The sequence below is a fragment of the Typopeltis vanoorti genome, chromosome 21 (genome assembly GCF_054136105.1).
Source record: "Typopeltis vanoorti isolate ZY-2024b chromosome 21, IOZ_Tvanoo_1.0, whole genome shotgun sequence".
Taxonomy (NCBI): Eukaryota; Metazoa; Arthropoda; class Arachnida; order Uropygi; family Thelyphonidae; genus Typopeltis; species Typopeltis vanoorti.
Genome location: NC_143569.1, coordinates 42743712 through 42765394, shown reverse-complemented (window position 1 = coordinate 42765394; position 21683 = coordinate 42743712). Strand labels below are relative to the sequence as shown.

The 21683-nt window shown below is 36.4% G+C and overlaps 1 protein-coding gene across 2 annotated transcripts in view; it reads left to right on the top strand.

Moving 5' to 3' along the window:
- The window catches only part of LOC150094790 (uncharacterized), a 275693-nt gene that overhangs the window by 158051 nt on the left and 95959 nt on the right, over positions 1–21683 (top strand). For both annotated transcript variants that reach the window (XM_090410853.1, XM_090410852.1), the window contains one exon: positions 15926–15974. In XM_090410853.1, coding sequence (XP_090266979.1) covers positions 15926–15974 — 49 coding nt within the window. The remainder of the gene's footprint in view (positions 1–15925; positions 15975–21683) is intronic.

Genomic DNA, 21683 nt, shown 5'->3' with positions numbered 1-21683 from the left:
AACGTATCACTACTTGTATTAAGGGAATATTTAGGGGAGTTATCATAAACCTTGGCTTACCTGTTTAACAAGAGTCTTGTAACAGCACAAGTCCCAAAGGAGTGGAAGGAAGGTAAAATTGTTCCACTTCACAAATGTGGTTAGCTGATAATAGTAGTATTCTCTGTGCTTGTCAGCATGGGTTTGTTAAAGGGGGAGTTATGTTTTATAACAAGGTGACAAATGTATTGAACAAGGGAGATGCATATACAATGGTTTACTTTGATTTTGCAAAGGTTTTTTGATAGACTGCTACAATAATTTGGTAACTAAACTGGAGCATGTAGGACTAAATGATAGATTTGTGAGTTGGATAGATAACTGGTTCTCAGATAGATATCATCAAGTTGTGTATATGGGGGTGGGGGGGTGCAGCATCCTGGAGGAGGACAGTCACTAGTGGCATGTTACAGGGTGTCTGTTTTGGGACTATAGTTATTTCATTTGTATATTAATGATATTGTGATGGGTTTAACTCATGATATACAACTGTTGAAGATGTTGCAAGACTCGAGAGAGAGAGTGAGTGATAAGGTATCAAGCAGTGTGACCTTGCGGAGGACTTGAATAGATTATAAGAGTGGGCAACAGTGTTGAACTGTCAGTTCAATGTTGCAAAATGTAAGGACATAAAATTTTGTAAGCACCAATAGGATGAAAATTATACACTTGGTTGGGAAATGTTGAAGGAAGTTAAAGGGAAAAGAGACCTTGGAGTGGTGGTGAACAAGGATCTGAAGTTCAGAGGTGACATTGCACAAGTCATCACATCAGATTATGGCAATAATGCAGAGAACCTTAACGTGCAGAAATAAAGAGATGCTGGTTCTGTTGTATAAGGTCTTGATCAGGCCTCATATGGATTATTGTGCACCTGGTGTGCATGGTAATGACAATATACTGGAAAGGATTCAAAGAAGACCAACTAAGGTGGTAACTGGTCTTTGGGATGTGGGATATGAGGAACAATTCAGGGAATGTAGTTTATAAAACTTTATGCATAGGAGAAAGAGAGGGGATATGACTGAAGCAATGAAGTTGGTAAAGAGTTGCTACCAGGTTAATGTGGAAGAAATTGACTAAGACAATATCAGAACTTTGGAATGCCGGCTATGGAAAGAGGTTTAAGAAATGCAGATTAAAGGGTTTGGTGTCTAGGAGGAAAAGTGGTAATAAGATGAAGACATTTAAGTTAGTGAGAGGATTTTATTCGATTAATCCAAAAGAGAATATAAAAAGGGTGGAAGGTGAGAGAGGAAGAACCAGCGGCCATCCCTGGAAGTTATGTAAGGGGTGTGTTGAAGAGAGGTCTGAGGAATAGATCAGTGAATGGAACACATTACCAGAATTTGTTGTTAATGCAAGGAGTGTTAAGGATTTTAAGACTCGATATGATAAATATTTTGTCATTTGAATGAAACTCCTGCAATGAGTCCGCCGACCCCCATGGAGGGTGTATTAATAATAAATTTTTCATAGAATGGGTAAAGGAGGTAGAACACAGGGACATTCCTGGAAGCAGTATAAGGAGGGTATGAGCTGGAGCATAAGGAGCAGATTCTTGCATGTAGAATGGTTGGTGGGTGTAACCACCAACCACTCTACATGCAAAGTGGTTGATGGGTGTAATGCATTGCCTGACACTGTGGTGAATGCCAATACATGAATGAGTTTAAAGCACTGTTTGATAGGTTTTGTGTGTAGCAGTGTGTGTGTGTGTACCTCCCACTATGAGTCTTTTGACTCTGTGGATGTCTGGTGTTAATAATAATAATGGCAGGCATTATCAAGTAAAGGGATATGGGCAAATAACTGAATGGTACACTGGTCAATAAGATTTATTTGTGTTTATGGTCCTGCAGAAGGTTCTACTACTAAGAAAGAAGCAGAGGAATTTTTCGAGGCATTAGAGAAGACAACTGACACAATGAAAAGGAAAAGTTGGTCCTTGTTAGAGATCTAAACAGCAGAGAGGAAATGATTACCACATACAGAAATGTTCTGGGAAAATTTGGAGAAAAGAGCAAAGCTAATAATAATGGCAAATACCTGTTGGATTTCTGCTCAGGACATGGATTAGTTATTACTAACACCATGTTCCAACATAAAAATTTATAGAAATTCACATGGAGAGAAGATGCAAGCAATAAAAAAGAACACAAGAGTATACAGAGGATTTGAAATTAGAAGTGATTACCATTTAGGGTTGAGAATTTCATATTGAAAAGACGGATGTGTAAGGAAGTTTTAAAAGAAATCAAAATTTAACAGCTTTCCAAGGTGAACTATAGACTCAAATACACAAACATTATTTTTAAAAAAATGAAAGCGTTTAAAAACAAGAACCAAACCTTTGAGACTATAGTTCACCTCATAAAGCTGCTCAAGTGGAAAACCCTGAAGAAAACATTGATAATTCATCTAGAGAGGCATGTGGTGAGGTTGTCTGCAAGGATAGAAAAATAAGAAGTTCATGGTGGCCTTAGGAAGTTCAAGTGGCAATCAAGGAAAGAAAAATGTTGAAAGTTCTTGAGAAGTAAGTCAGTTTGTGCTGTTAGAAAATATATAAAAAAAGGTAAGAAAGTGAAGCAATGTGTAAAACTAGCTAAACAAAAGTCATGGGAAGAATTTTGTAAGAACATGGAAAATAAATATCAGGAAGGTGTAAAGTATATTGGAAGCTATTAAAAAAGCTCAGAAATGGAGGAATGAGTACTTTAAAAGGAATCAGATATAGGTGACATGAAAACTAAATCTTAACATATTCTAGATGTCTGGAGTAAAAAAGAGATATAAAACTGAATGTGAGAATGAAAGAGGAATTTTCCTAATGAGTGTTCATGGTAAGATTTATGCAATATATTTGAGAAAAAGTTAATAAATTGTGGAAAGGAAGCTTGGAGAAGAGCATGCCAAACAGAGGTTGTCAGGATCAGATTTTCACTTTCAGCAAATAGTTGAGAATTCAAGGGAATATAACAATGCTCTGTATTTAAGTTTTATAGATTTGGAAAAGGCATGTGACAAGGTGCCAAGAGTAAAGCTGTTCAAAACGCTTCACTTATATGGTATAAATATGACATTATATCAAGAAATATTTAGTCAATAAATAAATATTTATTTAACCAAAATTCATGGAGATAAAGTCAATTAGATAAAACTGAACCATGGTATTTTGTTTTCTGCCAAAAAAAAAAAAAAAATTAAAATCTCTCCTTAACACTTCCTACCTTAACAACATATACTAGCAATGTATTCCATTCACCTAATTCCGTGTAAGAAATCTACTTCTCAAATCACTCTTTGCCACACTCTTACACTAGTTCCAGGGATGTCCTCTGGTTCTCCCCCCCCCTCATCTGCCACTCTTTTTTTTTTTATAATCTCTTTTGTATTAATCCAATAAAATCCCCTCACTAAATATAGTATATAGTTGAGAAATTTTAAGTGGTGAACATGATGCGAGAGCTAGGGATGATGGTGAATGGTGATCTGAAATTAGAGTCATAATTGTGACTAAAATTGTGGGGATTATGGCATTAAGGTTTGAAATTTTGTAAGCAAGGATGAGATTGCAGAGTATACCATTTGTGGGGAAATTTCGAGAGCAGTGGGAGTGCTGCAAGTTATCTGTACTTCAGGTAATTGTTCACTACTACGAGTAGTAGTTGCAGTGAACAGTTACCTGAAGTTTAGAAGTAACCAGTACTAACATTGTTAAGATATCACAACAGATTATGCCAATGACGTGAAGGACTTGACATGTATGAGGGTGGTCTGAAAAGTTCTTAGCCTGTACCATAGATGGCAACACTATCGGCAAGATTTTTTTTCTAAGTTGTTAGATCTATCATAAGCATCTATGTGAAATTGCAAGTTATTCTATCAAGTAGTTTGCTTTATACAGCTGTCTGAAGTAAAAGTGTCATCTGCATCCCTTGAAATGGATAAAATTGAGTATCATGTGGTTATAAAATTCTTTGTAAAAGAAGGTTGAAAGCCAAAATAAATTCATTCAAATGTTCATAAAACTTTATGGGCACACTTCTCTTTCGTTTTCGACAATTAAGAAATGGGCTGCCAAGTTTAAGCATGGCTTTACCAGCCTTGAAGATGATCCACGTGAAGGATGTCTAAAAAGTGTAACAACACCAGAAATCATTGATCAAGTGCACCATATGGTATTGGATGACCGGCGAGTCAAAGTGTGTGAAATTGATGAGACTATAGGCATTTCAAAAGAACATGTAGGATATATTTTGCATGAAGAATTGCAAATGAAAAGCTTTGTGCAAGATGAGTGCTGCACTTGCTCACAGCAGATCTAAAACGCACTCGCATGAAAATCTCTGAACAGTGCTTGGAGATTTTTAACAAGAATAAAACTGATTTTGTGCATTGATTCATTACTATGGATGAGACTTGGATTCACCATTACACACCAGAATCCAAACAGCAGTCAAAACAGTGAACAGAAGCTGGTTGTTCAGCGCCAAGAAGACGAAGTCGGTTCCATAAGCAGGAAAGGTCATGGCATCTGGGTTTTGGGATGCTAAAGACATTTTGTTTATTAATTATCTTGAAAAGGGTAAAACAATAACTGGGGAATATTATTAACCAGACTAGACGAAAAATTTTGTGAAAAAAGACCTGGTTTGCAGAAGAAAAAAATCATCTTTCATCAGCACAATACACCTGCGCACAATGGTGTTTTGGCCATGGGAAAATTAAGGGATTGACACTATGAATTGTTGGAACATCCATCCTATTCCCCAGATTTGGCTCCCTCTGACTTCTATCTCTTCCCAAAAACTAAAACTCTTCCTTGCTGGTCAGCGTTTTTCTTTGAATCAAGAGGTGATTGCAGCTGCAGAGGGGTATTTTGCAGATCTTACTGAGAACCACTACAGGGATGGGATAATAATGCTGGAGCATCGCCGGAAGAAATGTATTAGGCTTAAGGGAGATTATGTTGAAAAATAAAAATAATTTTGAAATTGTAAATTCGTTTTTTCATTGTTAGGCCAGGAACTTTTCAGACCACCCTCGTAGATCTCTTAGGAGGTGATGATTCCTTGTATATAAGGCCTTGATCAGACCACATATGAATTACTGTGTTTGGAATTTGGTCACCTAATTTTCAAAGAGGACAAAATAGTGGAAAGGATTTGGAGAAGATTGACTAATATGGTGGCAGTCTTATCTGGAATGCAGGATATGAATTGCCTCCATAGTGCAACTGGAAGAACAAAGATAAGTAGCACCCTCTCAATTGGAAAAGGCCTAAGTTTGATTCTCGTCATGACGAGGGGAATCTTTATATGGGAATTTTTCAACTGAAGGTAAGTTACCTTCAAGATTTCCTTGTGCCATTCTTTTACATTTATTTGCTATTTTCATTATTCTCCAAAATTCTTATAATTACTCTCACCTCTTTGAATGTTTATTTAGAGCTCAATTTTCTACTTCAATTACTCAAACAGCAAATATGGATGAAGTTTTTTACAGAATTGGAGGAAACCTGAAGCCATCCTGGAAGCTGTATAAGGAGGGTGTGAAAATAGGTTTTTTTTTTTGAGACACTGCTTCATTATATGCAACCTGCTGGTATCATTCATTTGAAGTCCAAAAAGGTCTGATGATGATGATGATCATATAAAGTGACTTTCTTGTACTTTGCAAAGACATTTGATATACTACCATATGATAGGTTCATGTATAAACTACAGAGGAGAGGAATGGATAATAGATTGATGAGATGGATTGGAAATTTGATCTCTGAATGATACCAGCAGGTTGCATATAATGAAGCAGTGTCTCAAAAAAAAAAGGGGGGGGGGTGATCCTTTTTTTTCCACCAAGGGATCATCTTTCCTTGGATCTCCGCTGTTTAACTTATTTTTAATATTTCATGTGGATTGATGGACCGGAACCTTCAGTGGTTTGATGAAGATGCAAAGGTTGGAGCATTATAAGGAGCATTACTAATGTTACTTCCTTCAGAAAGATTTGAATAGACTTTTGTGTTGAGTTGCAGTTTTAATATTAATAAGTGCAAGGTGTTGCACCTTGGAGTGCAGAGATAAGAAGACTGTGTATTCTATCGATGGAACTGTGCTTCAGGATGTGAATGAAATTCAAGATCTTGGGTAGTGGGGAACGTTATTGGCAGTGGACTGACATTTTGAGGCATACTGGAAGTGCTGCAAAGATTACACATTACATTCCTGCTGTGATAAGGAATGAATTGATAAGTAGAAATATGGAGATGACTGTGAAACTATATAAAGCATTGGTCAGACTGCACATGGCTATTGTGCTCAAATTTGTCATCTAGTTTTCATTTTGAGGTAGAAACACTGAAGACAATGCAGAAATGACTGACCTAGGCAATATCAGGAAATGTTGGCTATGGTGAGAGATTGAGGGAATGTAAATTGCAGAGTTTAGAGGATAGGAAAAAGAGGTGATATGATAGAGATGTTCAAATAAGTGAGGGAGTTTTACTGGAGTAACCACTGTACCAACCTTGATGTGTTTATACATAAATAAATATGTGGATGCATAGGAATTAAAGGAACATGATCATGAAACATGAATTATTTGATATATTTCATTCATGGCTTTTGGGTGGATTGTAAAAAGAATTGGAAGCTGAGAGGATAAGAACAACAGGCCATACATGAAAGTTGCATAAAAGTGTGGTGAAGAAAGTTGTAAGGAGTGGAATTTTTACATGGAAAGTAGTAGTAATTAAAATGTACTGCTTATCTATGTATCATTATTATTACATAATACCCCCAAGGAGTGCAAGGGCTCATTGCAGGAAGTGCACTCTATACCACACAGCCCACCATCATCACTACTTGATCCTTCATCTACCACCCACTAATAGTATTTTTTTCTTGTTATGTTCCATTGTTCTTTCATCTGTGCTGCAAATGCTCTGAGTATTCACATAAATTTTGCAATATCACGAGCACATCAATTCATCTACCACCTCTATTCTCGCTTAAGTCGCTGTATAAATTCTAGCTGGTTGATGCATCCTGGCAAAATGATCACTCAGTAATTCTAATGTTTCATTGACTGCAGTGATATTCATACCATCTGCATTCAGTTATATCCTTTCATAAGCATTCTTCAGTTTACTCATCACATAGCAAAAAGAACACTTAAGGATTTTCTTTAGTCTATTTTGTTTGTTTCCTCTTGTAATTTGATTCTTCCTTCCATAACATGCTGGTCAAATTTTTTTCTAAACAGCTTAGTTTAGAAAAGTTAAATTACTTGATTATAACAAGCTATTTGGGCTGATAACATGAATAAAAGTGAAATGAGATAAAAAATTAGTACAGTAAATCACACTCTAACCAGTCACATATTAATAAACTTATCGTTCAACTCTATTGCCCACATCACCTCTAATCTCTACAAATGAGCACATGAACTAGAAAAAGTGGCTGAATACTAAGTTGCAAATGAGTTGCTGGATATTGTGCTGTTTACTGTATAGTATTATTTCTAGGCCTTCATGGACTCTAGAAACTTTAGTTGAAGTAGTGAGTGATAATGGATGAAATATCAATGAGAGAATGAAAGGAGTGGTTGAAGGTAATATGAATTGATGAGGTTGGAAGTGAGGATTGAGAAATAGCATGCTTATGTGAAGTTTTTCACAGGATAAAGTGTGAGCTCGGGCAACTTGAGAATTAACTGGCATCACGTACCAGTTGCTTCTCAAGGAAAAGTTGGTGGGAAGGGTACAAAAGAGCGAGAAACTGAGAATAAGGAGAGAATGTTGTATGAGAGTTCATGATAAGAGATGTTCTTCATGTGATGAAAATACGTTTCTCAGCTACAAAGATTGACGATGTCAGTGAAGCTGTTAGTATGCAGAGAGAGGGGGAGAGAGGAAAGCAAACTTGTTTTTATATATGATCAGCATTGCATGATCATATACAGAAATGATCATGCAATGCTGAGGTGCAGTTTTCTGGGTTCCAAGTCTGGATGGGTTGGTAATTCATGCAAGCGATGTTGAAACACATGCATGTGAATGCCAGAAGCATCAGAAATAAAGAGAAAGAATTTTTGACAATGATCAGTGAGACTTGCTTGACAGAGGATCATTTAGTTATAACTAATTATAGAGCTGGTGATTATGATAAGCTTAGGAAACAGCTTGGAGCTATAGCATGGAATGAGGAGTTGAGCAGTAAGGAAATAGATGCTGCTTCTGAACTCACAAAGAAATACATAACAGCATCAATGTGCGAATGTATTCCAAAGGTCAAAAGGCTGAATAAGGTAGGTTTAAAATGGATGAATGAAAGGCTTAAGCATGCAATATGAAAGAAGAAAGCACTTTGGAGGCAGTACAAAATGAATAATGGTAATAATCCATTTTTGAAATTATGGATTCTACAACCGTGTAAATATAACTCTTTTTATTATCCGGACGTTTCAATCTTCATATCAAGATCATCATCTAGAGCATACATAAATATAGAAGACAAGTTGCATTACATTTCAAACCGTAAGCTACAGAAACAATGATTTGATCACATTCTACTCACTGGCATGACCTCTAGTGAAAAAATAGTAATAATAAAAATAAAATAAAATAAATTACATCAAGCTAGATTTAATTTATGATTACATGAATAAACATTCTTGCTTACAGATGGTTTTCCTTCCAGTAACAGTGATGTCCTATTTCTATTATTACAATTGTTATTTTTGATTTAAAAAAAAAAAAAGTATTTATACATTACAACATGAATAAACATTTTTTCTTATAGATTTAACAGTGATGTCCTATTTTTTAGTATTGAAGTTGTTATTTTAGATTTAGGATCCTGGATTTTCTACAGTCCTGTTTATAGTTGTTCTTAGAGAGGAAAGATTCGTGGGATGAATATATGCCTTCCATATCTATGGGATTTTTAGACCATCATTATTGTTTAGATTGGGGTGGTTGATAATGATCTCACAAGCTTCCTTAAATTTGCGTTCATACCATGTTTTGGTGTGATGTAGACAACTAGTGCTTTTCCAGTCAATTCTATGTAAGGTGTTCAGGACATGATCAGAAAGGCCAGCTTCACCATAATTATTATATTTGATGTGTCGTTTATGTTCTTTTTGTCTGATCGGAATTGTGCGTCTGTTTCTCCTATGCATGGTATGTTGCAGGTGCAGTAAATACGGTATACTCCAGGGTGGGCCAGTGGAGGGAGTGGGTCTTTGGATGAGTTGAGTAAGCTTTTTAATTTTGCAGGAGGTTTAAAGGTGGCTTTGAGGTTGTATTTTTGTAGTACTCTGTTTATTTTGTCTGATGTCCCTTTAATGAAGGGAATGGTTATAGTTTTACTGTAGTCTGGTTTGTCTTTGTTTTTTATTGAAGTCTTGTAGAGAATTTTGTTAATAGTGTTTTGGCTGTATCCATTTGTTTGAAAAGTATTACTGATCGCTTTAAATTCGTTTTTCAGTGCCTGTTCACTGGAGCAGACCTTCAGAGCCCTGTTTTTTAGGGTATTGATGACACCTAGTTTTTGTGTTTGGGTGGTGGTAGGAGTTTATGTGTATATATTGGCCCGTATGTGTCGGTTTCCGGTAAACAGTGAATGAAAGATTGCCTGAGGGAAGACGTGTGACAAGTGTATCTAGAAACGGCAGTGTGTTATGTTTTTCAGTCTCAATTGTGAACTGTATACGTTTGTGTTGCTTGTTTAGGTGACTAAGGAATGTGTCTAGTGGCCATGAGACCAGATCGCGAAAACATCGTCACCGTATCTAATCAAGATTTTGGGTTTTAAAGGGGAGGAACCTAAAGCAAGTTGTTCAAAATGTTCCATATAAAAGTTAGCAATCGGGGGGATAATGGCGAGCCCATGACTATGCCTTCTTTTTGTAGGTTGAAAGCATTTAGCCATACAAAATAACCAGAATGTAATACATGTGCAAAGAGCACTGTGATATCTGGAGGAAATTTGTTCTGTAAAAGAAAAATTGTGTCATTGATTGGAACATTCGCAAAGAGAACAGAGGTGTCAAAACTGACTAATAGATCATCTTTTTCTAATATAATGTCTTTGTGTGTTTTTGATATAGGAGGGGGAATGACCTACCAGCTCCTTGAGTGTTGCCGCTAATTTTTTGGCTAAGTAATGTCGGGCTATCAATCCCTTCGACTATAGGCCTTAGCGGTGTGTTTTCTTTGTGAATTTTTGGTAGCCATTAATTTGACTTTAGTGATTTTATCGCTGTTAATTCATGTTGAGTTAGATTGCTTGTTATTGTTTTGTTATGATTTAAAATGTTGGCGGTTTCTAAACGTATTTTTTCTGCTATGTTATTTGGTATGAATCTTAGGCGTCTTTCAATATTACAAATAAATTCAAGTTTGTTTATCGATTTGGGTGCTATGGCATAATTTAAACCTTTGTTAAGTATCGAGATTTCGTCTTGGTTTAAAGCAAGGTTGAATAGGTTAACTATATTACTGTTACCTGTAGGTGATTGGTGGCTCCTGTTGTGGTTGTTGTTCATTGTGGAAAAATTTCAATGGCGGCTGGTTCTTTTAGTCTTTGGAATTTGGAAATTAGATTTTCTTTCTTCGTTTGGAGGATGTGGTTCGCCGTGTTGTCAGTAATCTTTTCCAGGATCATCCAGATATCTACATTTATGTAGCTTGAAAGTTCCATTTTTTCCTTTTGTAGCTGGTTTTGTGTAGCGGCTAAGTTCTTTCTGAAAGCTTGGATTTGCTCTCTGAGAAGTGCTTTCTTCATGCAGAAGTATATTCATTGTGCTTTTGCTGAGGTGAATTTTCTTTTTAGCCTGATGCAATTCGGAATGATATTGCTGTCCCTACACCTTTTAAAAAAGCCAGTCGATTGATCAAATTAGAAACCTGATTCTTCAGCTTACCATATTGATTGCATCGCTTGTGGGTCAAATCTCCATGAATTATCATAATCCTTTCTTTTAGTGTTACACGGTGCTCAGCATTCATTTTTGAAATTATGGATTCTATAACCGAGTTAAAATAACTCTTTTTATTATCCCGACATTTCGATCTTCATATCATGATCATCATCTGGAGCATACATAAATATACAAGACAAGCTGTGTTACATTTCAAACCATAAGCTAGAAAAACAATGATTTGATCACATGCTACTCACTGGCATGACCTCTAGTGAAAAAATTGATGCCATTTTTTTTATTTATTTTTATTTTTTTTAAATTAATTTTTTTTTTTCCACTAAAGGTCATGCCAATGAATAGCATGTGATCAAATCATTGTTTCTCTAGCCTATGGTTTGAAATGTAATGCAGCTTGTCTTGTATATTTATGTATGCTCCAGATGATGATCTTGATATGAAGATCGAAACGTCGGGATAATAAAAAGAGTTATTTTAACATGGTTGTAGAATCCATAATTTCAAAAATTAATGCTGATTGCCATGTAACACTAAAAGAAAGGATAATGGTAATAATCAGTTACATGAAGAGTATAAAGAACAAGCAGGAGAGTGAATCAGTTAGTAAGGACAACAAAAGTGCAGTATGAGCAGAAATTGGCAAATCAGGTGAAGAAAACCTAGACAGTTTTTTAGATATGTGGCAAATAGAAGGAAAAATGATTATGGTAAGATGATGCCAATGGATGAAAATGGTAGATTGATAACTGCTGCAGAAGGCATTGTTGAGGTATTCAGTGATCAATTTATAAGGGTGTTTCAATCTTCATCAGGGTGGAATCATGAGAAACTTAAGTGTAGAGAACACAGGAGAGGATGGCTTAATTGTGAGTGAGCAGGAGATATTTGAGGAAATAAATACCCTTGATGGCAATAGGATTTGATGACATATCACCACTCGTCTTAAGGGAATGTTCAGGGAATTGATATGCCTGTTTAATAAGAATCTTACAACACAGGTTCTAAGGGGAATCGAAAGAAGTTAAAATTGTTCACTGCATAAAGGTGATGATAAGCTGTGGCTACAAATTATAAGCCAATCTGTATATCTGGAACTGGCATAAAGGTACTAGAGAGTTTGGTGAGAAGTAGGATACAGAAATGGTTTGCTAATAGCAGTATTCTCTGTGGTTATCAGCATGGGTTTGTTAAAGGGAGATTATGTTTAACTATTTTACTTCTGTACTGTAACAAGGTGACCAATGACTGCCACATGACAAGCTGTAAAATAAATTGAAACAAATGGAAATGGATAACAGACTTCTGAGTTAGATCAGTGACCGGCTGTCAGATAGGTATCAGAAAGTTTTATATGGGGGTGCAGTATTCCAAAAGAGGAAGGTAACTAGTAGTGCACCACCACACTTTTTGTAGATGATGCAAATTTGAGGAAAGCAATGCAAAGTCAAGATGTTATGGCCTTACAGAGAGAGACTTGAATAGGTTGCATGAATGGGCAAGTAAGTGGAACTATAAGTTCAGTGTTGCAAAGTGTAAGGTTTTGAAATTTGGAAGCAACGGTGGGATCCAAAGTGTACGCTTGGTGGGATAACTTTAAAGGAGGTAGAGGAAATGAGAGATCTGGAAGTGGTGGTGGACAAGGTCCTGAAATTCAGGGGCACAAGCTGTGAAAATGTTACACCAGATAGTGGCAATGATGCAGAGGACCCTGACATACAGAAATAAATAAGTTATGCCATTGTATAAGGCCTTGATCATGGATTATGGTACTCATATTTGATCACCATGTTTTCATGAAGATGAGGATATGTCAGAAATGGTCCAGAGAAGATTCACAAAGGTGGTCAGTGGTGTTTGGAATGTGGAGTACAAGGACAGATTGAGTGAATATAAATTGCAATGCATCATGAATAGGAGGAGAAGGAGGGGGATTGATTGAGACATATCAGCTAGTCAGGGGTTGTTATCAGGCTGACATGGAATTTCATAGAATGGAAGATGGGGATAGAATAAGAGGCCATCCCTGGAAACTGTATAAGGCGGGTGTAAGCAGAGGAGTGAGGATTGGCTGTTTGCATGGAGAGTGGTTGATGAGTGGAATGCATTGCCTGAGTCTGTGATCATATCCAAAATCCAGAGATCTAACACCACAATAGTTACCATATTTGTGCACCAGTGTGTGTTGCGAATGTAGACACATTGAATCAGTTTTAGGCACAGCTGGATGAGCTTTGTGTGTGTACCTCCCACAATGAGTCTCTGACTCCATGGAGGTCAGATGTTATTAATAATAATAATAAGAAGAAGAAATTATCTTCTGTCAAGCAATATCCTCTTTACAATACCATCTTTACATTCTATTCCCTACAGAGATAGAATATAAAGGGAGTATTGTTTTTCAGGCAGCATAGATGTAATAGGAAGTGAGAGATATATCACTGATGATAACACCAAAGAACTGCAACCAGCAAAAGTTTAAAGTTAAGAAAGATTTAAAGACTTAGGATAACAGTTCATCTGAGGCAGAGGCAGTGCATCAATGTAAACCCTGTTAGATTCTCCTGGGAAGAGGCTTACAATGCAGTAACTGCAACCATTAGCAGGCACACTTACAACAATGAATACTTGATGTGGTTACTGCATTAGGCATTGCAACAAGGGAATAATATCAATAAAGCATGAGAAACGATCAAAGATAGGTTGAAGGAAGCAGTTTCAGACTGCATAGTCAAGGTTAGGAGGATAAACCAAATGGGAATTAAATGAATGAGTAGCATCACAAAGTAGGAGCTGAGAGGGAAAAAAAAAACATTCTCAAGGAAGAGTGATCAGTAAATCCATGAACAATACACAGTTTAGGCAAAAAATTGTATTCCTATGGATACATAGGAATATGCTACTCTGTGGTGGACAGCATAACTTGCTAAAGGTAGGTCATGCCTCAATAATTTACTCACATTTTATAACAGAGAGACAGCTGAATTGGATAAAGGAAATGACTGCTCTATGATACTACTGGACTTTGCAAAGGCATTTGACAGAATACTACACAAAAAACTATTATAGAAGTTGGAACAAATAAGAAAATAAGAAAGGATACATGAAGCTGAATTTAGAAGGCAAAAGTGAGATAGCTTGTAGAAGGAGGTGGAGGAGGGATCTAGAGGTGATGGTTAATAAGGAGCTGAAATTTAGGTATTGCATTGCTAGAAGTGTGAGGACATCACAACTGATTATAGCAATGATGAAAATGATACTGATATATAGAAGACATTATGGTTCTATTATAAGACCTTAATCAGCTTCTGAGTGAGCCTCCGTAGCTTAGTCGATATAGACGAAACTCTTTGGTGGAGACCTGGATTCGATTCTCATCAATGACGTGAGGAACCTTTATCTGGTCTCTTTCGATGAAAGGTGAGTTTGCCTGTCTCATATGGAGACCCATGAAAAATATGAGACCCTGTCTCATATTTTTCATGGGTCTACAGACATAGGACACACCAGAAGGCATAGGGCCAACCACCTTATCCTCGAGTTATGGTTACAGTTATTCCAAGAATAGTTGGAAGATTGTGGGTGCTTAAGTGCCTGTTAGGACCACTGCTGTTGATGATGATGAATCAGCTGCTGAGCACAAATATGGTAACTATTGTGGTGTTAGATCTCTGAATTTTGGATATGATCACAGATTGAGGGAATGAAATTTGCAGAGCTGAGACTTTTAAGTTGGTGAAGGGTTTTTACCAGATTAATGTGAAAGAGATTTTTCTTAGAATGGAAGGAGATAGGAATAGAACAGGAGGCTATTCCTGAAAGCTATACAATGAGGGTGTAAAGGCCCTTCACTCCCCTGCTTACACAGCAAGGGAGTGAAGATTTTTGAGAGAATGGCAGTACAGAAATTGTGAATTGGGTTTAAGGCAGGGTGTTTACAGCACTATGGTTGATAGTGAGCACTTCTCACAATGAATCATTGATTCCATAGAAGCCCAATTAAAATAACAGCAATTAAAAAGAAATTGGACTTTGCCAGGAACTTTTTATTAGTTTAGAATTGTGCATTAATGAACTAAAATTGATCATTATAGTATGCACTGACTGTGTATTCTTAAGCATCCAATATATTTTATTAAATCAAATTCCATGTAAAACAGGGTTAGTCTTTTGTAAATGTATTCACTGTTAGCAATTTTTTTCTTCTAAGTTGTTAAGAAACGTTTGCTGTCATTTCATCTTCATGTGGATGCTTGCAAAGAGTCTTACAAAAATAAATAAACAAAATAAAATAAACCATAAATAACAGTCAAGTGTTGGCTTATATTTATGCTATGTAAGCAGTTTTAGTGTCATGTAATAATGAAGTATTTCCTTGAGGATACAGTTTTTACTGTGTGACATATTAGATAAATGATTTGCCATCAGAGTTTAAACAAAATTTCCTGGTATATTTGCCTATTTTTTTTTAAAATAAATTTCATTGTTATCATTCAGAAAGGAGTTGAAAGTAATACCTTATCTCCTTTGATGAATGTCATAAAAGCTGAAGCAAATCAGTACTGATTGTGTTTACATCAGTACATCATTTGACAAATTAATAATTGCTGTTTATTACATAAATTACCGAAAGACTAGAAAAGGACTGATGCCAAATGGAAATCATATATCTGTACTTAAAAAAAATCTAATATGTGCATTATATTGATAAAATAAATACTATTTATTTTATTTATTTATTAAACAATGCTACATTGTTTAAAAAATAAATACACCAAAAAAAAAAAGAATTTGATGATAATAATATATGCTGACAATGAAGTCTCATGTTGATGTTAATTAATAATTATATGTTACTATTGGTTAGTGTTAATTATCTTAAGACAATAAACTTATCTCAGCAAACTGGTTCTTAGCCAACTGTGTTTGATGTTTCCAGCAATTTCTTCCAGAATGATTGACAGAATCTTCTCTGGTGCAGTTACAAGGTATGTGCAATATGTATTAATTTCTGGAAATAACAACCCATCTATAGATTCATTAGCTTAAATGCTCTATAACATGAGAGCAATTGAGAATACTTTTTTTTTTCTTTTTACTACCAGATTTTGTACTAACAATTTTTTAACTGCTTTTAACTGGCTTACCTATCTTATTTGGAACTTGCATTTTTGCTATTTGTTATTACATCCAGAAATTTATAACATTGATATATACACATGAGGTTGGAAGTTGTTTATAAAGCTTAATATCTGCTGCTAGAATTCAGCAGTATTTGAAATGGCACATGTGGGATATTAGATAATATACAATTTTGTTCTGAAATTCTAAATATTGAGATAAACTGGAATCTCAGAATCTGTGTTTAAGATTCTGAAAATTTGAGTGTTGATATGAAAATGCATGGATAGGCTTATGTGTTCGTCACACATGTTGAATTGGATTTAAAAGGTTTTGATGCGAACACAGATTGATTAGAAAATAACTATTTATTAATTATTTTTAACTTAAGTAAAAAAAAACTATTTATTAACTATTTTTAACTTAAGTAAAAAAAAAACTATTTATTAACTTAAAAGCTAATATTTCGCTGCTAATATTCTGACCACCTGGTATTGTATCCAGCATAAGACCAAATTAATATTTATTTATTTATTTTAATTTATTTTTTTCAAAACTTCGGACTACTATTTTTCAAAACTTTCAAGGACTACTATTTGGACTACTATATTTTTTCAAAACTTTGGACTACTGTTTTTTTTTTTTTTTTTTTTTTTTTTTTTTTTTTTTTTTTTTAAACTTAAATGCCGCCGTATTTGTGTGCTCTGAAGATGCTGGATATAATACCAGTGAAATATTAGCTTTTAAGTTAATAAATAGTTATTTTCTTATCAATCTGTGTTCGCATCAGTACCGTTCAAATCCAATTCAAGATATCAAAATGAGCATGACAGATGGGATGAAAAGATAGTGAAAAATAGTGGAACTAATGAAATAATGGCTAGCATGAAGTACAATGAGAATGTCATGCAAGACTGGGAAGCTTCTTAGTGAAAATCAGGCAAGAAATAAGATATACAAGGTGGTATCAAAAAGTTTCAAGATTAGGTTTGTAACACACCAACAGATGGCAGCACAAGGCTGCATGCACAGTCACAGGGAGCACCTGCCTTCATAAGTCAGTGTGCCAAAAGACATCATCCTGTGTACATTGGGAGCTGTGCAACTGATGTTATTCTGACCACCTGCTTTACCACATCTGCGATTTCATCATGGACAGCAAGTTAAAACAAAGAGCAAACGAGTAATTCGCATTTGAAAAAACGTGAAAGTCGAGGATCATTACCGGTGATGAAACTTGGGTGTACGACCCTGAGACGAAGCAACAGTCTTTACAGTGGAAGAGCCCATCATCTCCACGACCGAAAAAGACAAGGCAGGTCCGCAGCTTGACCAAGTGCATGCTCATCGTCTTTTTTGACATTCATGGCATTGTGCATTGAGACTTCGTTCTCAGGGGCCAGACCGTCAATAGCAAGTTCTACTGCCAGGTTTTAAGGCATCTGAGGGAGGACATTCGGCGAAAGCAACCAGATCTGTGGCACACGAAAAACTGGATGCTTCACGACGACAATGCACCCTGTCACCGAACTCTCCTCACACATGAGTTTCTCACCAAAAACAACATGATCTCACTTCTGCACCCACCCTATTTGCCAGATTTGACTTCTGCAGACTTTGCCCTCTTCCCAAGGATGAAGATTCAGCTCAAAGGTCACCGTTTTGACACCATTGCGGAGATCCAGCACGAATCGCAGAAATTACTTGACATGCTTCGAAAAGAAGACTTCCAGGACACATTCTAGAAGTGGCAAGAATGCTGGGAGCGCTGTATTGATATGCAGGGAGACTATTTTGAAGGTGATAGTGTGTAAACATAGATTAATAAAGTAATTTCTCGTAAACAGAGCTAGTCTCGAAACTTTTTGATACCACCTCGTATGCATAATGAAATTCGAAGATTGCTAGCCATGAATGGAAATGCAGAAAAATCAAATGAAAGGTAATGGAGAAAGAAGTAATGAGTGATCCTAGACTGGTACTATATGGAAATATAATTATTACAGGTGTGGTTAATGTTAGAATGCACAATTTGCTTTTCAAGAGGTAGGAAGAAGAACAGGGTGTCTAAAACTTTGGATTCATATCCAAAGTTTTAAACACTGTTCTTAGGGGTCTGTCTCTTCTGTCTCTAACTTGCTTACTTCTCATGAAGTAAGCAAGTTGGAGACAGAAAGAAAATATAAGAATGGATATATGGATTTGACCTTGGGCAGTGTGTCCGCACGGTTAGCCTAGTGGCTTTACACTTCGCAACCATATGCCTGGGGAAGGAGTGTCCTAGGTTCGATTCCCATCGGAGACATGAGGAGCTGAAGGATCTTCCTCAGCCATAGCCAAGTTAGCCAGTCTTGGGCGCAGGCAGTAGGGTTTTTTCCGCCAGTTTATCTGGTGTTTTTCATCCCGCAAGCAGGCAAACCGGCCCCGTGAACACACAGGGATACAGCCAAGAATACCTTGAGGCATAGGAGTGACCATTCTATCCTCGTATTTCGGTTACGAAATCCAAGCATGCTTGGAAGGTTGTGGGCCTTAAAGGCCTGTTAAAGCCATTGGGATAGGATAGTGTGACAGAGGGAGATGGTTCATCTGATGGCTACGATTGTGTTTGTGTGTGTGTCAGTTGAAAGTAGGATGTGTGGAGAGAAAAATAGAACTGTTGAGAAAGGAGATAAAAGGAATGAAGACTGAGTTGAGGAGGGTGAACAAAAAGATTAGACGAGTAGAGAGGTTGACCAGTGCAAGAAGTACGAAAGTAGGTGTAAGAGAAGGGCATGAGAGGGGAGAGACAGGAGAAGAGGGAAATTGGAAAAAGTCAAGAAAGAGAGAGAGAGAGAGACTGGAAGTAAGGGATGGAGAGAAAGTGAAAGAGAAAAGAAAGAGAGATTGGAAGAAGACAGTCAGAGAAGAACAAATGAATCTGTTTAGGATATCATGTATGGAGATTTGATGATTTGGGGTGTGTGTAGAACAGAGTGCCAGAGGAGCTTGCCAGGTGGAAGAGCAGAGAGAGAGAGAATAAAGGAGATGATAGAGTGAATCATGAAGCACAACATTTGAGAATGATGTTAGCAATAGTGTAAGAAATGTGTCAGAGGGGAGATGGTGAGTGTGTTGCTATGCAACACACTCAGAGACTGCAGAGTTTAGTGGATAGAAGACAAAGTAGGGATATGACTGAGACATTTGAGTATGATAGTACAGAATGAAGAAGAACAGTGATAATGAATGAGATGATAGTAAGAATGTGTCAGGGGAGAGAGAGAGAGAGAGAGAGATCTGGAATATTTGGATGCCTGGAGTGCATTTGAGGACAGAAGAGAGCTGTATGAGATGGATTACATTTGAATGGAGAAGGGCATGGCCATTAAAGACTATTGTTTTCTACTGAAGTGAGTGTGTCAGGGGCAGGGAAACCAGAATTATAAGGGTAGAACATAATGGAGATAGTGGATTGAGAAATGAGATGATGTACACTATATTGCAGAGTCAAATGGAATATGAGTAGTGTAATAATGGTTATAAGAATACTGGTAATGGAGTTTGGCAAATGCAAGTGATTGATCATTATGGAGGACTTACACTAGAGCATAAACCGGGAAAAGGAAGCAGCGTACAAACTAAGGGAACTGAATTTTTGTATTTCTTGAGGAGCCTTAATAAGTGGTGGAGCTAACACATGGATCAAGAGTTTTGGATTTGGTCTTAGCATCAGAGGATCTGATGACAACTAAGATGTCATACTTGCCCCCAGTTGATGAGAGTAACCATGTAGTCCTGACTAGGAGGATAAATAGAAATATTTGATAGAAATATCAAAGCAGAAAGAATTTATGTGGAATTATAATGCAGGCAACTATCATAGACTTAGAAACCAGCTTGCAACAGCAATAGATGAAAGAATTTGAAGGAAGAGAGGTCAGTAGTGCATGGGAGATATTTAAGAAAAAATAGTTGACAGCAATGGAAGATTGTATACCTCAAGTGAAGAAGATAAAACAATTTGGAGTCAAATGGATGATAAGAGAAATTTAAAAAGGAATTGCATATGAAAAGAGATTATGGAAGATATACAAAGCGAGAAATTATTATTATTATATTATTATTTGTCGCCTCCAGGAAGTCCAAAGACTCATTGAGAGAGGGCATCTACTCTACAACTCTGCTTCCACCACTCACAATCCACCAACGGCATCTACCACCACCACCACTTCCACAGACGATCACAAACATCCATGCCCATGTCAGGATTCAAACCCACAGCCTCTTGACTGGAAAGCGGATATGCTGACTACATGAGTAATATAAGACTTAGGCCAGAAAAGTGACTAGTATTATAAGGAGAGAAAAATTAGAATATGAGAGGACAGTGGTGCTGCGATTCAAGGAGAATCCAGAGGAGTTTTTTTGCTATGTGGCATGTATGAGGAAGAAGTATTGTGGATGGATTACCTTGCTGGATGGGAAATAGAACTCAGGTGACCAATGCACATGACATAATTGAGTTACTTAATGATCACTTCATTAGAGTGGTCTATTCCAGTACAGCATGCTTTATTCCTAGAGGGATAAGGAGTGGTCAAGTATTAGAAGTGAATGAAGAGGATATATTCTGAATACTGAGTATGCTAAATGTCAGTAACGCAGGGGGGGGGTGCTAGATAAAATTTCACCACGTTTTAAGGGAATGTGTAGTGGAACTGACCATGCTGTTAACTTGGCTGTTTAATGAAAATCTTGCAATATCAGATAGGATAGAGAGTGGAAAGAGGATAAGATAGTGCCATTGCAAAGAGGTAGTGATAGAATGGAGGTATCAAACTATAGGCCTGTTTCTATATCTTCTATAGTTACTAAGATTTTGGAGAAATTGGTAAGAACTCCTATACAGAATTGGACAGATGAGGGCAATATATTTAGACAGGCCATAATGTTAATTGGATTTTAACGGTATAGATGCCAACACAGATTAATAAGAAAATAACTATTTATTAACTTAAACGCTAATATTTCGCTGGTATTATATCCAGCATCTTCAGAGCATACAAACAAAGTTTGTTACAGTAGTGAGACAACCGCAATCCAGTGTAACAGTGGGACTAGTATGAGTAATTGTAGCGTACAACACAAAAACTGAAGTCCTAATTAGGTGCCATCTAAGTTAAAAAAAACAGGTATTAATTTGGTCTTAGGATGACTGTCTCACAAATCTTTGGTAGATTTATACAGCCATATTATACATATTATTTATACAGCCAGATTTATACATACCTCAACAAGTATGACTGTATAAATCTACCAAAGATTTGTGAGACAGTCATTCTAAGACTGAATTAATATCAGTATTTTATTTTATTTTTTTTAAACTTAGGTGGTGCCTAATTAGGACTTTAGTCTTTGTGTTGCACGCTACAATTACTCATACTAGTCTCATTGTTGCACCTGATTGCGGTTGTCTCGCTACTGTAACAAACTTTGTTTGTATGCTCTGAAGATGCTGGATATAATACCAGCAAAATATTAGTGATTAAGTTAATAAATAGTTATTTTCTTATCAATCTGTGTTCGCATCTATA